Raw genomic sequence first — 16,075 nt, 5'->3', positions numbered from 1 at the left:
GCTGAGAAAACACTGCAGTACTTAAAAAAATGGAACCACGCGCATTACACTGTTAGGAGAAGTTGAGCAAACACCTTATCTTTCTCCTCCAGGGCTGTTTTTTACCTTTTTTTTTTTTCCGCTAACATATTTTCATGCTAATGTGGACATTAATGATGATGCCATATTCACCAAAGCTGCCTAGCTCAGGTCCTGCATTTGACACAAATACTGTGGGCTCCTTATACTGCTGCTGCCACATGATCTGCCTCCCAAAAGGCACGCAGGGAGCAGAGCCCGTTTTGTATTGCCAGCTGACTGAGGTGTACCCTACCCAGCTTTGTGCTGCAGCCTCTTAATTCTTCCCTTCATTTGGCAACTGGTAGGATGCAGAAGATTCCACTTCCAAAACAGGGAGCTGCAGTGTGCAAAGAAAGGGATTTATTTTTTTAAGGGGAAACTGCTAAGTTTCCCCACCACCAGTACAAAATTCTGGTGTCAACAAGGAGGTTATTTGCTGCAAGTTTTTCCATCCATGTCTTCTCTTGCTGCTCTCGTCACAGCTTCCTGAGTCAGCACTGTCAGTTCCCACAATAGCATCTGTTCCACTTGGGCTGCTCCAGTCACTGAAAGCCCGATTTCCTTCTTGGTGCCTGAAATTGCTTTGCTAGATGGTGGAAGCAGCTGGGATTGATTCATCAAAAAATTCCAGCAGAGCTCAAACTGGTATCTTTGTTAAATTGCTGCTTTCGGCTAGAGCCATAAATAATTTGTTAAAATTATGGGCTCATAGCCCAAATCATGGGAATGCACTTTTATAGGGCAGGATTTCTCACATACACCACTGCTCTGCCTCCCACCAGGAAAACGATCTCCCAGTAGGCAGTGAACTCCCACCCTGATACTGAAATTAAAGCCGAGCTGCGGCTGGGCTGGGAGCCAGGAAGATTCCACCCAGCTGCTCTGCCGCCGAGTGGGTCAGTCCCCAGCCTTTATCTTTGTGAAGCAGCATGTGTGAGCTGGCAGCCCGGAGAAACAGGCCATAAAAGGCTCACAGACACCAAATACAACACGACCAGCATTTTTAAGGGACATTGGGCAGCATTTGTGCAAATCCTGGCATCCACAAGCCTTAAAACTTTGTATTTTGAAGTCCCACTGATACTGCGTTAGCAAATTGTAAAGTAAAAAGATAGCCTTTTCTGCATTCCCAGTGCCTGTTACTAAGAATAAAACGGAAGATGCTAGTCAAATAAGATTAAAAAAATTATTATAACTTAGACAAGCAAGACAGGATTCCAGAGGAAATCATCTCTGTGAACTTGAACCCAAGGTGATGACCAGTACAGCATGGTGGAGAGTGCGAGTCTGACGAGGAGCAGCCTGAGGGAGCTGGGGGTGTTCAGCCTGGAGAAAAGGAGGCTCAGGGGACCTTATCACTCTCTACAACTGCCTGAGAGGAGACTGTTGCCAGTGGGGTGTCAGTAACAAGTGACAGGGCAAGAGACAGCCTTAAGTTGCACCAGAGAAGGTTTAAATTACATATTAGGAAAAAATATCTTTCACAAAAGTGTTGCCAGGCTTTGGAACAGGCTACCCAGGGAAATGGTGGAGTCATTGTCCCTGGCAGTGTTCAAAAGGTGTGTGGATGTGGCACCTGGGGCCATGGCTCAGTGTGGGTGGGGTAGTGCTGGGTTTATAGTTGGACTCCATGGTCTTAGAGGTTTTTTCCAACCTATATGATTCCGTGATGTCACACAGTCCTGATTTAAATGCAGACCCTGTTCATTCATCTTCCCAGGAACTTGCTTTGTACTTTTTGCAGTGAGTGTCCCTGCCCATTTACTTTTTCTTTTTGTCCTTATCTTTTTAAAATAAGATAAGTAAAAGCCACACCAGGTCTGAGTCAATGTCTCATAAGGTTCAACTTTGTTCCCAATACACTTATGTATTGTTTTATGAGCTCTTGACTCAGTAATTGAATTATTTACTTCCAAATTTGCATAATGAATTTCACTGGACTTCAGCAATCTGGATATGAATTTCCCACTGAAAGCATTCAAAGCTGCATTTCCCACATACACAGATGTCTTATTTAAAGTAAATCCAGAAAGTTAATGGTAAATAGGATAACACATTTTCAAACCACTGAGCTGCCCCTCTTTCACATGAGGTCAGCATTCTCCTTGCTCTGCCAGCTTCTTTTCCCTCTTGCTTCCATCTAACTAGCAGGCACAATGCAGAGGTGAGGGGTATTTGAACATCATTGATTCTTAGCAAATTATTTGCCCTTCCTTCCTTTGTAGATTGCTCCATCTCCCTGTGGCTGCAGCTGTACTGGCACACTGTTCCTACACTTGGAACCATCTGGGAGAACAGAAACTCCCCATACTTGGGTGACTGTCATCTGAAGTCCTCTGTTCCCCCTTCAACAGAGATGAAAGATGCAAATTATCTTTGTGCATGATTAGAGCCCTTTGTTTTTCTTTTCATTCTGAGATCAATCATGTTATAGGCTATTGCAGTGCAGAAGCCCAACAATTATCCAGAATTAAAGGACAACAGGTGAATGGCATGAATGCCTCTGAGACAACACAAAGAGCATGAACTCTGATATTTTTGAGAGCAGAAAAAACTTAATGTCTCAAATCTGGGGATGGGAACAAAAAGTCAACATCTGGATTTCAACAACTACAATAACCCTTGCTTTTTATACCAATTCCTTTTCCAATTCCCCATATGTTGGACCATGGTGTGAAATGGGCAGTCCCATACACATATGCAGGCTGGGTGGAGAATGGATTGAGAGCAGCTCTGAGGGGCAACACCTTGGGGGAGTTGGTGGGTGAGCAGCTCAGCATGACTCAACGATGTGCCCTGGCAGCTCAAAGGACTGCTCTGCCTTTCTGGGCTGCATGTGAGCAGCAGGCAAGGGAGGGGATTCTCCCCTGTTCCACCCTGGTCAGACCCCACCTGCAGTGCTACATCCAGCTCTGGGGCTCCCAACATAAGGATGCTAACATGTAAGTCCAGGGGAGACCATGAAAATGCTGAAAGGGCTGGAGCACCTCTGCTGTGCAAACAGGCTGAGAGAGTTGGGCTTGTCCAGCCTGGAGAAGAGATGGCTCTGGTGAAACCTGAGAGCTCCTTCCATTACCTGAAGGGGCTACAAGAGAGCTGGACGGGGGACTTTTGAAAAGGGCATGAAGTGATAGGACAAGGCAGGGGGGCTTCAGCCTGAGAGAGGGAAGGCTTAGATTGGATGATGTCATCTGCTTGCACAGGTGAAACTGAAGGAGGAAAGGAAAAGCTGTGATTTCTTCCATGATCCAAACCAGGAATCAGAGAAAAATCTACAGAAGAGAAGCCAAATGCAGAATGCTCTCATTAGCAGACTGGAAATGTTCATAGCAGCCTTACATTTTCAACTGGTTTTAGGCAACCTGAAATTACAGATGGAAGAACTTTTCCACAGCCCTGCAGTATCTGATTCTCAGCAGCAATACGGAACGCACTCACTCTTTGCCTGGTATGTTGTATGGACAGGGATCAAGGACAGTGGGAGGGGAACAAAACAGTAGAAATTTGATCCAGTGCTTAGCAAAAGAGACAAAGATGCCTAAATTTTGATATTGAGAATATCTGCTGTGCCTACCACAGCATCCATTGTGGTCTGGAGCCTATGGACACCCTCTAAATTAGAAACACTACTGAGATGACAAACTGCACAAAATACTGGTGAAGTGCAAAAATGAGAGGAAGAAAAAGGAATAAGTCTGTAATGACCTCACTCAACTTGTCAAATATCTGCCCAGACAGAGCCTCCTAATGAGAGGCACATCAACCCTGTCTGCTGGGAACTGAACTGAGGATGCCAAAGACAAGTCAGACAATAACAATTCAGCTGTCAGATGGGCAGGCAATTTTCAAAGCAGTGCCCTAAAGGTGAAACACCAATAAACAGTTTGTAAGAGCAGAAGCACTAAGAAAGTAAATTTAAGTTAAGGATACCTAAAGCAGCAGCAAATTTTTAGGATTATGAGCCTTTGGGCTACAATTCACCAGTGCTAAAAAATTTAAATCACAAAAAACATGCAGTGATCTTATTAGCCAAGGACCATGCAGGCATCCATGTTCACTCATATTATAAAAAAAGAAACAGAATAGCATGAGTTTTCCAATTTTATTGTAGGAAAGCATGTAAGGGGTTATTTACACTAAATACAACTGGAAAGTATTTCTTCACTGTTTTGTTTGTTTGCTAAAAATACACCTTTTTAAAAAGGAAAAAAGCCCACTGATTCATGAACACAGGCAGCATTTGGCTGCTGCACTAGAATGTTTCACACATTAGGTCCTCCTAAAAAATCCTACCAAAGGATTGCTACAAATCATAGGAGGTTACTCAGTCCACTAAGCCTGGCACACAGAAGCAATGCACAGACACACTTCCTGACAGGAATGCCAGATGGATCAAGTTTTAACTAAATGCTTGTCCCTCTGTACTCCCAGCTCACCTCCAGAGGGGAACACTGACCAGCTGCCCAACTGCTGTTGAACAGAGGGTGTTTGGCTACTTCAACTGACAAGAAAGACTCTGAGTGCCCAAAGTGCTGCTAAACTGAAAGTCATAGATTTTCACATCCCACTAAGACTGGTTCAGGCCAGGATCATCACACAGAAACAGATCCTTTAAAACTTAGTGGGTTGTGGTTAGGAATTTTCCAACTGGTACTTAATCACACTGCTCCTCAAGCTGCACAAAGGTGCAACAGGAGACAAACTGCTTTGTTGCTGTAGCCCAGTTAAACTCCACGCCCTGCTGACTGAAGTTTTGCCACCTGCACAAAGGGGTTCCTCCTGCCCCTGCACCTGTGCCCTCCCCAGAGCTGGACCAGCTTCAGTACAGCTGTAGAGGATGTAGAACAGCAATTGGAAACTTCCTTCCTAGGTGCTGTTCCCATACAAAAACAACAGTACTTTTTAGATTATTATTTTTCTGTTAAGAAATTAAGTACCAGTGCACAAATACAAGTTTTAGACATGCAAAAAAACCCCAAAACCTAAAACCAAACAAAACAAAAAAACCCAAACAAAAAAACCACAAAAAACCCACCAAACAAACAAAAAAACCCCACCACCAACAAAAAAAAAACAACCAAAAAAGCCAAACCCAAAACCAGAACAACCAAACCCAGAAAACCCCAGAAACAAACCAACAATCCCACACAAAATGCTGAACTCCTCAGCTTCACTTCAGAGTTCTGTAAAAATAACATTGATTTATGTGCTCAAGCATTTACATAGTAAATACATAGCAGAAAACCTAGAGGCCTTGGAGAAAGACTTTCGATAGGTAAAAACTGAAGGTACAGCCCAATAAAATTACTACTGGAATGCTGATTGTGAACTGTTCTGTTTCTGTTGAGTCAATATAGAAAAACCTGCATTTTCTTGAAACCACTCCTAACCAGCTGAGTAACTCCTGTATTTGCCTGCTGCTTAAGAGACCTGTTTTTCAGCAGCTTTATTTTGACTCCCTTTAGGCAAGTACAGGCTGTTTTGGCTTGATTTGCTGTCTTGGACACAACAAACCCCATAAAGAGGTTTTTCGGCGCCAGCCTTCACCGCCTGGCAGGTTTGGGCATTATATACACCTTGACAGGTTTGCTGAAGGGAATGGTCCCCTCTATGCCATTTTCAGAGGGTGGGAGAGCCTCCAAGCTCTCACTCCAGGTAGATTTAGGAACTCTGGTAGATGCTTTGCTCCTGTTGGAGTTGTAAGCCAGCAGCAATTGCACTTCAATCTGACATGGCTCTGCAGAGAAAAAAAATAGAACAATCCAAAGGTGATTGTCATTGCAGTGAACAATCAACATCAAATAAATTTTAATTTCACATATGGTGGGTATGCACAGAGATGTTCTGGAGTGACCTGAATCCAGTTTAGTGTCTGAAAACAAGCCTTTGGCACAACAGAACTAAGGACTTTTCTAGGTTTATCCCCCTCTCTGTTGTCACTTAAATCTTACCACTAACTTGCAATTTTATAAAATAACTGCTGGAAAGTAACTTCAATGAAATAATAAACATTAAAACCCCCAAAGACCTAGCAGGCCCTGCTCACTGTATTTATGTCAGGATCAGTCCAGATGACATCTGGCAACACTTGTGGCACAGGAGATTACCTGAAGATTGTCTTTTGTTGGAAGTTTTCGCATGCCAGACAGCCTCTTCCTCTCTTTCACCAACTACACAGCTGGGCAGAGCAAGGTCCCTAATACTGTCCATAGGATAATTTCAAGTTACTCTTCTCACAGTGGACAGACCAGTACAGGGGTTTCAGTATACACAGTATTACCCTGGACTTACTGCTGAACTTACATACACAACAAACTTCTCCTTTCTAGACTGAAACCCAGATTTATTTAGGTTTTCTTTATGGACTGTACTGGTTTGGGCTGGGATAAAGTTAATTTTCCTTCATAGTAGCTTGCATGATGCCTTGTTTTGGATTTGTGACCAAAATAGTGTCAATAACACAGGGATGTTGTAGCTATTGCTGTACAGTATAATACCCCTGAGTTTTCTCACATTGCCCTTCTGATCCTCTACTGGTCCTCCCGCTAGGGAGTGAGCACCAGGTGGTGTGCAGCACTTAACTGTATACCAGGGATATCCCATAACAGGACCACATTAATGACACCTAAATGAAACCTGCTGAAACCCACAGGATTTTAAGATGCCACATTTAGAACTGCAGGGGTCTCCAGCTGAGACATCATCAGCACCAGACATAACACAAGAAATAACTCTTTTGCACAGTTACTCCAGGCTTCAGCCAGCACCTCCCTGAGCTCACCTTTTCTTCAGTCCACCAACTCTTATTTGCAGCCTGCAGTCACCTCTTTCACTTCTGCTCTACACCTGGCAGTTAATCAGTGCTTTGCACTTGGGCATTCTCATTCCCTAGCACACTCTTTCTACTGGCCTTTAACAAGTTTTAGTGTCTTGAATTTCAAGGCAATTCTGTTTCCCGAGCCCCTCCTAGCTCAGTGTCTTCCCCCTGTTTTACATGCCTAAGTGCCAATGTCAGAATTAATGATTAAAATAATGCCTAGAGGAGACACCAGAACAGAATCCGTCAGGACCATGCTTAAAATGTCCTTCCAGTGAACACTTCAGTAGTAGAAATAAGGACTTCAGCTCTCTCTGGTAAAGTAATAGCATCAACCCTTAAACCCAGATACTTCCAGTCCTAGAAACAGTACCATGTTTTCTTTTCCAAAACAAAACCAAGAGAGCAGGATGAGTGAATACACCCTGAGAGTAATATATAAAAACAAGGGTATGTGAAGGAACACAGCAATAAACAAAATTCTTTTGATTAAAAGAAAAGATCAACAAATCCAATGAAAAACTGCTCAGAAAAAAAACCTCTCAGAGGAAACCCCCACATTTGAATAAAGGTGAAGGGATTAAAAGAAAACAACAAAAGGGAGCTGTGAATGAAATACACTCTACTTTTGTTGTTTGAAGTGCACAAGCCAATTACTGAAGTGCTTCCATGGGGAAGTGTGAGCAGCAGCTGAGACTGAAGGCGAATGCTGGAGTCACGTCACTATCAGAACTAAAGGGGGAGTCTTTAGGGCATTAAAAGGGTGGAAGTTGAATCAGCAATGAAATTGTACTGCTGAACTGTTCCCTGCCGTGCTCAGATACCTGTGAGAACTGAAACAATGACTTACAAGGAGTCCATTTCCCGTGATCCTTTGCCTTTATCTGAGGATGCAGACCTGGCTCTGAGAGCTGACTTTGCTCTGCACATGAGTGGGTGACCTCACCTTGAACACAGCTCTCACGTGAAGGCTCCCAGGGCTCTCCCAAAACAGCAGCCCCTCTATTTCCTCACAGAGCAGCAGTGCCTGGTAAACAGGGAGCTGTAACTGCTCAAAGGCCTGATCCAGACCAAGGGCAGCACCAACCACAGGTGCAGACTCCAGGATTCTCAGAGCGCCCCAGACTGTGGGTATGTAACTTGTGCAGCCACACAGCCACGTTAACTTGTGTTATTAACATTACCTGTCCAGGCTGTGTGAGAGAGGTAAACCTGAGTTATCAGCCTGTGCCTCCCAGGGCCAGGATTTCGGAAGTCAGCTGGTTTAGGATGGATTAGCTGTGCTTGTCCATCTGGATACAACACCTGGAGTGGAACAAGAAAAAGAGGAAAAAAAAAAACAACAAAGGAATGACAACTGCACAGGGAACAGTGCATTACTTGGCTGTTTACTGTCTGAGTTAGCAAGGCAAGACAAGTGGGATGTAGCTTGGAGCCAGGAGTTCAGCTGCCCTGGCTACAACAGCCACATGCTACCATTCAAAGCCACAGCACAGGTGGAAAAAAGGCCACACTGACATCAGCTTCTTCCACTGCATTGTAACTGAGGTTTTTGTTTCTTTGTTACGCTGTGATGCTGCATATTTTACTTGGATCCTACCACTCCTACCTCCTCAGCTGCACCAAAAACTAGTGATTCAGCAGTAGGAAGAAAAGCTGGAAATACAGAGAGTGAAGAGTCTGCGTATTTTTGTGCCACTCAAAACAACTTCTTTTGCCTCTTCTCCTTCCACTAGACCAGCTGGAAGCTTACCAGCATTTACTGGTGTTCATGTCCATAACATGCACAGTGCACATGGAACGACTTGACGACATCCAAGTGCTCAAAGCAAACTCTCATAACTGCATCCAAGTCAACTGTCAGTGCACTACAGACAAACCAGTTTCTGAATGACTGGTCAAAACACAGAAACCCAGCATTGTTACTAACAAAATGTATCATTATTTGCAATCTAGAAGTATTGACATCCTTAAAGAAACTCTCTCTTGTTTGCATGGATGTCAAATGACTGCTTACCTGAACTTTAACAGTTCCTTGGGGATCCTGCACATGTTCCAGAGTTGCATCAACATCCAGTGCCACAACCAATCCTGATGTAAACCTCAGGGGATTATCAGATTCACCAGTAGGCTCAATGATATTTGCAGTGGCTCGATGGAGCTGTTAGGGACAAAGTGATTGGCAAAAATCAGAAGGTGGGGAAAGGAGGAAAGAAAAAAAAATCTCGCAAATACTACTGTTCTTAACAGAGACGCGCATAAACTTTGGATTTTTTTTTTTTTTATATTGCCAGGAATTACTAAGTTTTTCAGAAAAAAAAATCTCGCAAATACTACTGTTCTTAACAGAGACGCGCATAAACTTTGGATTTTTTTTTTAATATTGCCAGGAATTACTAAGTTTTTAATGTTTCAGCAGTAGTCCTGAGGATGCTAGATAAGAAGACAAACAAGAAATGAGTAAGAGTTGTGTCTGACAAGACCCTGAATTCTAAAAGTTTGCTGTATATTAGAAAGTAGTCAGATGCAAAGACAGTCCAGAAGGATATTGCTTTTTAATTTTCTGTTAAACCAACCTGCTCTGGAAGAGGAAGGTGGAGGAAGGTACTTTGCCGCAGTGTTGTCTGAAGAATCTTGACCACTTCTGAGGGCTTGGATGTCACAAGTCTGGGCATTAAGTCCAGCAATTTATCTACAAAACTGCCTTGCATATGTGGGAGCTCAGAGATAAAACACCTGTGTCATGAATAGATTAAAAATAAATTTTTTTTCAACTTTTCCCACAGTATTGTTATTTTTAGTCAAGCTACTTAATCCTTATATTTAGTTATAATGACAGAATTAGATAGCTGCCTTCCTCTTCTGGTGTGTTTCATCCATAAGAGATGACTTTGGCTGCTTGTGCTGGGACCGTGCCTTGTGCTCAAACTGACACCATCAAGGGCTATGTGGTGTGGGCAGCAGGTCAAAGGAGGGGATTCTCCCCCTCTTCTTTGCCCTCATGAGATCCCACCTGGAGTACTGTGCCCAGTTATGGAGTTCACAGTGTAAGAAGAACAGAGGAGGCCATGAAGATGCTCAGAGGGCTGGAACACCTCTGTTATGAGGACAGGCTGAGAGAATTGGGAGTGTTCAGCCTGGAGAAGGAAGGCTGCAGGGAGACCTCATTGCAAATTTTCAGTTCTTAGAAGAGGCTTATAAAGAAGACTTTACACAGGCAGATCATGACAGGACAAATGAGAATTGTTTTAAAGGTTTAGATTCAATTTTAGGAGGAGATTCTTCACTGTGAGCATGGTGAGGCACTGGCACAGACTGCCCAGAGAAGCTGTGGAAGCCCCATCCCTGGACGTGTTTAAGGCCAGGCTGGATGGAGTTCTGGTCTAGTGGAAGGTGTCTCTGCCCATGGGAGGGGACATGGAACAAGACTGTCTTTAAGGTCCCTTCCAACCTAAACCATGATTCTGTGATTCTATGATTTTATGACTCAGCAGGGAATTGGACAGCTAGCCAGAGATACAAGTATCTTTAGCTGGCTGAGCAGAGTTTTATTTGTTTTCTGACTAAATTCACATTTATTATACGCTTGGTAGTTGTGGCTGGTTAACTGATAAGAAAAGAGGACCAAATCTGTCCTACCCTAAAGCCCAGCTGGAGCTGGAGGATAGAACTCTTCATTTCATTTTCCTTGCACTGAGTCTCAGGATCTGCAGAATTCATCACTATTTCACAGAATCAGAACCAGAGAATGGTTTGGGTTTGGAAGGGACCTCAAAGATTACCTGGTTCCACAGCCCTGCCATGGGCAGGGACACCTTTCACTAGAATCAATCTGATCATCAAATTGACACTTAATAAATCTATTCTCCCTGGAATAAAGTTGAGTACTAAGAGGTGGAAAAAGCAGTAGACAGAGCCAGGAAAGATACTGCAGAATTCTTGTCTTTTTGTCACATGTTGAGTACATCAAGGGTAATCTGCTTTTTTATTAATCTTTGAAAGTCTTTGAAAGGTCAAAACACTCTCAGAACTCCAGGAGACAGAAAAAAAAAAGTATTTATCAAAACAGCATCTACTCAAAGTAGATAAATCCTTATAAAGACAAGGAAAAAACCAGCTATTCTATAAAAAATTAATGCAGAGCACATGTTTCTGAAGTACCAGCATAATATCCCGATGTTAAGGACTTTAACTACAAAGGTTCTTCTTGCTTTATTATTATCCCATGACAGTTCCCAATGTAGGACAGCAGGGAAGGGAGATGTGAAGAGATGAAAAACAAAGTGAGTATCCCCTGATGACAATGCTGGTAGGACTTTCTAATACAAAGTGTAGGAGCAATGGAGTTTGTCACCTCTGAAAGGAATCCACTTCTTGGAGGAATTTTTCACACATCCCAAAAAGAGGTTCCACTCTGTAATGAAAATAATATTCCTTGGTTTACTTTTAAAGAAAGAAAAATGGCTCTATGGCTATACACATTTAGGTGGCTTGGAATCCCACTGAACCTCCTAAAAATGGGAAAATCTTACAGTTTTTGAACCAAAAAAAAGTATTCCTCACTTATCTATATCCCCTTCTCACATAAAAACCCCCATCTGCATAAGGCACTGATTAAGTTCCCAAAGCTACTGTTAGAAAATACTCATTTTCCTCCTCTAAGTGGTTAAAAGGCAAATATATTATGGACCTCCATGGTAACACAGTAAATTGATGGCAACAAACCTGAAACAGAAGTAAACTAGGGCAGTAACTAATTTGCTCTAATTCCACCAGCTGGAGTTCTCATTCTACAACCATGTGTCACTTCTTTAACTTCAGCAGCCAAAACAAACCACTCAGAGCCTCTCATGTACCTAAGCCTGCACAGGAGCAGTTTCTGTCTGAGTCACACACAGCAGTTGCAGATCAGTCAGGAGAACAATACTTTCCTGACGCTAAAAATTCAGCAATCAATACTTAATGAAGCAAACATGTTTGGTGCATTCTTTTGATACATGACTTTTCTTCATTTAAAAAGATCCCAAATATCAACTCTGCAATGTTTTTAACCTATTTGGATGTTCATAAATGAGAGAACTCAACCCCTAACACCCATCTTCCCAACAGTTTTGCCATCTAATTCAGGATAGTGTCCCTATACAGCTGTATCAAAGGCAAAAGAAGGTTCTTTGTTCTGAGTTATTCTAGCAAATGGTTATTGGCACACTGCCTTGTTATGTGTCTAATTTATCCTTGCTGGATTTTAAACAAAGCTTAAGGACAGTAATCTTAGAGCTAACCCTAAGAAACTCCCTATGTCAGGTCATGCTTACCCTCTGGTGGTGCGGGCAGTCACTATCAGCTGCAAGGCCTTCGCTTGCAGTCTCATGTGGTGAATAATGACCACTTGTCTACTTTCCACTCCGCTGTACATGAACTCCATTTTGTAAGTTTCTTCCAAGATCTGCCAGACAGACGTCACAGGGATAAAAACCATCAGACTGATAAGCCCTGGTACAACCATCATCACCACATTCTGGTATTTTTATCTCATACCGAGGAGCATATGAAGCAAGAGGAAGTGCTCAAACTAATACAGTTGAGTTCAGTATGACTGTGCAGATGCCAAAGAACTTTCAAGTTATTTAACAGGGAATACTCCCTCACCTTGCATTGATAGCAAGTGACCTACATTCACCATCATAACAGAAAACATTTTCCAGGACATCCACACGCTACTCAAGAGGGCACCCAAGACAAACATTTCACTCAGAGAAGATTTCAAAAGCTGGATGGCTTTTGTTTCTACTCATCAACAACAGAGAAGGCTTTGATGCACAGCAGTACCTATCACATCTTAATTATCTGAAGACTCAATATCAGCAGAGTTTCCCAACAGATCCATGAACTTGCTTTTACCCTAGTTTTGTTACCAGACTATTGAATACCTTGCTTGCTTCTTTACTTTTAAGGCTCAGCTTCAGTTTTTCCAGGATCTGAGAATTTATACATCCCAGAATCAGAATAACTCAGATTGGATGGGATCTCCAGATGCCAACTAGCCTGGCTCCCTGCCCAGAGCAGGTCTCATTAGATCCAGTAACTTGGGGCCACATCAAATTGCTTCCAACAACAGAGATTCCCCTCACCTCTCTGAGCAACAGTACTTAACCATCCTTACAGGAAATTTTCCCTTAATACCTGATCAAAATTTCCCATCATTTGCCAACTGCCTCTTGTCCAGAGTAGTCTGGCTCTGTCTCGTTTATATCCTGTAATGATACAGTGCTAGACAGAAGTAAATCCATCCTGAAGTCTGCTCTTTCCAGGCTGGACAATTCCAGCTCCCTCAGCCTTTCCTTGCAGGTAATGTGCTGAAAGCCCTGACTACACTGGTGGCCCTCTGCTGAACTTGCCCGTTTGTCAGCCTCTTCCTTCTACTGGGGAGGCCAACACACGACACAGCCCTCCAGATGGCATCTCCCCAGAGCTGGATCATTTCCCAAACCAAGTCATCCCAGATGCAGTTGGCCTCCTGCAATGCCTCATATTCAATGTACTGAACACGGTGATGTTCCTGTCATCCCAGTTACCCAGCCTGTCCAGACCAGCAGCCACACCCTCCAGCACATCAGCTGGTTCCTCAATTTGCAGGACCCTTACTACCTGTTTATTCAGCCACAATCCTGCAAGTCTGGTGAAAAAGAAATTATGGGAGACTGTATCCAAGCTCTGCAACTTCCATTGTCCTCCCCTTGTTCACAGCACCAGTCCCCTCACCATACAGAGTTCTGGTGGTAGTCAGCCGTAATTTATTCTTGAGAAATGCATTCTGGCTGTTCCAAGTAGCTTTACTGATCTTATTTAGGAACAGCTTTTGTAAGTATTTGGTGCATAACCTTCCCCAGGGAAGAGGCAAGGACAAGCAGCCCACGGTTTTCTGGATCTTTTCTTACTCTTCTGGAAGACGAGTGTGATATTTGCCTTTTTACAGCAGTCATGAACTTCCCTCCCTCCCCACTCATCTTTTGAAGAGAAGAGAAATTATCCCAGTTTGGGGGATTAAGATTTACTTGGACAGTCTACAGCAGTGGAAGGTCAGAAGTGTGTAATTGTTCCATGGCCAACAAAAGACTCCTAGTCAAGGACTGGCCTCTGTGCAGGCTCAACTGCTTCCATCTCACCTGTTTTGCTGCAGCAGATGCCAATGCATTCTGTTTCAGGTACAGGGGAGCTGCCACATTCCACAACTTCTCCTGCAAGGCCTACAAGAAAAAAAAAACATGAAATGATGATAAATATCCAGTTCAGTCAAAACATTTGGTTGAAAAAGCATGTCAAAGCTTTCTCTTGTGCTTTTAAATACAACACAGGGAATCAAGGCCTCCAAAATATACATTGTTCTGTAAAGAAACAGAGATACCTATACAACTAGAAAATATAAAGGAAATTGAGAATAATATTGACAAAGTTGTGAATGAGAGACTCGTCAGACCAAACTCCTTGTACTTCATAAAGAAAACCAACAGCCCACTTGTTATCAACCCCCTGAGACCAAGATCAGGGTAATCTCAGAGAGAAGGCAAAAAGTGGGAATAAAAACAACTGTCCCCAGAAACACACTTACCTCCACAGCCACATTTCTGAACTTTCCTGCACTCCACCAAAATCTTGGAGTTATTATGAATATTGTGTCTAATTCAGCTGCTGATATTGGTATTAAAAACAAAACAAAAAGCCCAAACAAACAAATAAAACCAATAAAAAACCCAAAAAACCCTCAACTGCCTACCATACCCTATTTGCTTTTTATTTTTAAAAAATGTAGAAACCTTGAGTGGATGATTTATACCACTGCCTCCTTTTTGAAGTTGCCTGTTCTTACACACAGCTATGCACAAGGCTGGCTGTAGCCAAAGCTCAAGAACATACAGACTGTATCCATCACCCACCCTTTAGCCCATAAATCCCAGTTAACTGCCTCTAAAATCACAGGGTATGTAGAGCCTTTACAGGTATGGAACCTTTTGTGGCTTGAGAGGCTGGGAAATTAAGATACTTTTTCCCCCAGCAACTTTTTTTCTTTCGGGAATAGAAGCAACTGGAAAGAAATCTAATGAAAAGGACTACTTGGACACATCAGGTTCTCAGAATTCTTAACTGTATTGTATGAGTGGAGGTTATCTGTGCCTGTAAGAAGGGGTCTGGAATTAGATGATTCTCAAAATCCCTTCCAACCCAAGATATTCTGTGATTCCTGATATTATCAGTTTCTTTTTATTCCATGCACATTAGTGACTCCTCTGCATCACTGATCTCTTGACTGCTCTACAGCTCAAGCCAAGAATGGCTGATGCAGCTTTCACCCTTCTTCCAAACAGAGCACACCTCTGCCAGATGCAAAACCATCTGTTTCATTCCAGTCAAACCCTGGAGAAGGGCAACAAAGCTATCTCCAAATGCTAGTCCTCTGCCTGCAAAGCACATTTCACTTTGGATTTAGCTGGATTGTACTGAACTGTACCACTGCTCATCTGAAATACCTTTGGGTGATAAATATATTCCAAGGATTTGAGGCCTGGCATGAGACATGCCAACTGGCGACTATGCATTAGCAAAGCAACTGAAATCTGTCCTTGGTTTTACATAACAAAGCTTTCATTGAGTCCCTTCTGGAAACTTGTTTGCTGCTTGCTTTAGTTCTTGCTTTATATGTGTGTAAGTTACACTCAAACTTACCAAAGAATGCCAAGAGACTAACTTAAATACCACTGCCAGCTTACAGCCATGAGCAATCTAGTCCAGTGGAATCCCTGACCACAGCAGGGGTGTTGGAACTAGAGGGTCCTTTCCAGCTCAAGATTTTCTATGAAGTAAAAAATTAGTTCCTGTTTACAGCAAGAAGATGACTTTGAAAAGGGACTTTTGCAAAGGGCTACTGCAATGGTGTCTAAGTAGCCACTTGAACCTGCTAATACTAAATAGACAGATAATTTCAGCACTATAAAAGAAAGCAAGACTGATATCAAGTCTTAAGAACTCCTCTGGCAGTGGTGCCAATAAAGCTATCTCTGCAAATCACCATCTATAAAAACGGCAGCAGTCTAACAAAAACCATTCCAGTAGCCAGCAGCAGGGAAAAGTTACTCTCCTAACACAGCTTCCCTCAGCGTGATTTCTGTCAGATAATAAACTCTGCACTGACAAAATGCTTGC

General features: G+C 42.8%; 1 protein-coding gene across 2 annotated transcripts in view; it reads right to left on the bottom strand.

Moving 5' to 3' along the window:
• Positions 1 to 4,148: 4,148 nt before the first annotated feature.
• The window catches only part of INTS4 (integrator complex subunit 4), a 32,530-nt gene continuing 20,603 nt past the window's right edge, over positions 4,149 to 16,075 (bottom strand). For both annotated transcript variants that reach the window (XM_039701094.1, XM_039701095.1), the window contains exons 17-23: positions 14,044 to 14,124; positions 12,193 to 12,323; positions 11,232 to 11,291; positions 9,454 to 9,613; positions 8,895 to 9,038; positions 8,062 to 8,182; positions 4,149 to 5,797 (exon numbers count right to left, since the gene is read on the bottom strand). In XM_039701094.1, coding sequence (XP_039557028.1) covers positions 5,604 to 5,797; positions 8,062 to 8,182; positions 8,895 to 9,038; positions 9,454 to 9,613; positions 11,232 to 11,291; positions 12,193 to 12,323; positions 14,044 to 14,124 — 891 coding nt within the window. In that variant the 3' untranslated portion in view covers positions 4,149 to 5,603. The remainder of the gene's footprint in view (positions 5,798 to 8,061; positions 8,183 to 8,894; positions 9,039 to 9,453; positions 9,614 to 11,231; positions 11,292 to 12,192; positions 12,324 to 14,043; positions 14,125 to 16,075) is intronic.

Source organism: Passer montanus, unplaced genomic scaffold, assembly GCF_014805655.1.
Source record: "Passer montanus isolate IOZ18808 unplaced genomic scaffold, ASM1480565v1 scaffold149, whole genome shotgun sequence".
NCBI classification, from domain to species: Eukaryota; Metazoa; Chordata; class Aves; order Passeriformes; family Passeridae; genus Passer; species Passer montanus.
The sequence above is the reverse complement of the archived record's forward strand: the minus strand, read 5'-3'. Positions and strand labels throughout refer to the sequence as shown.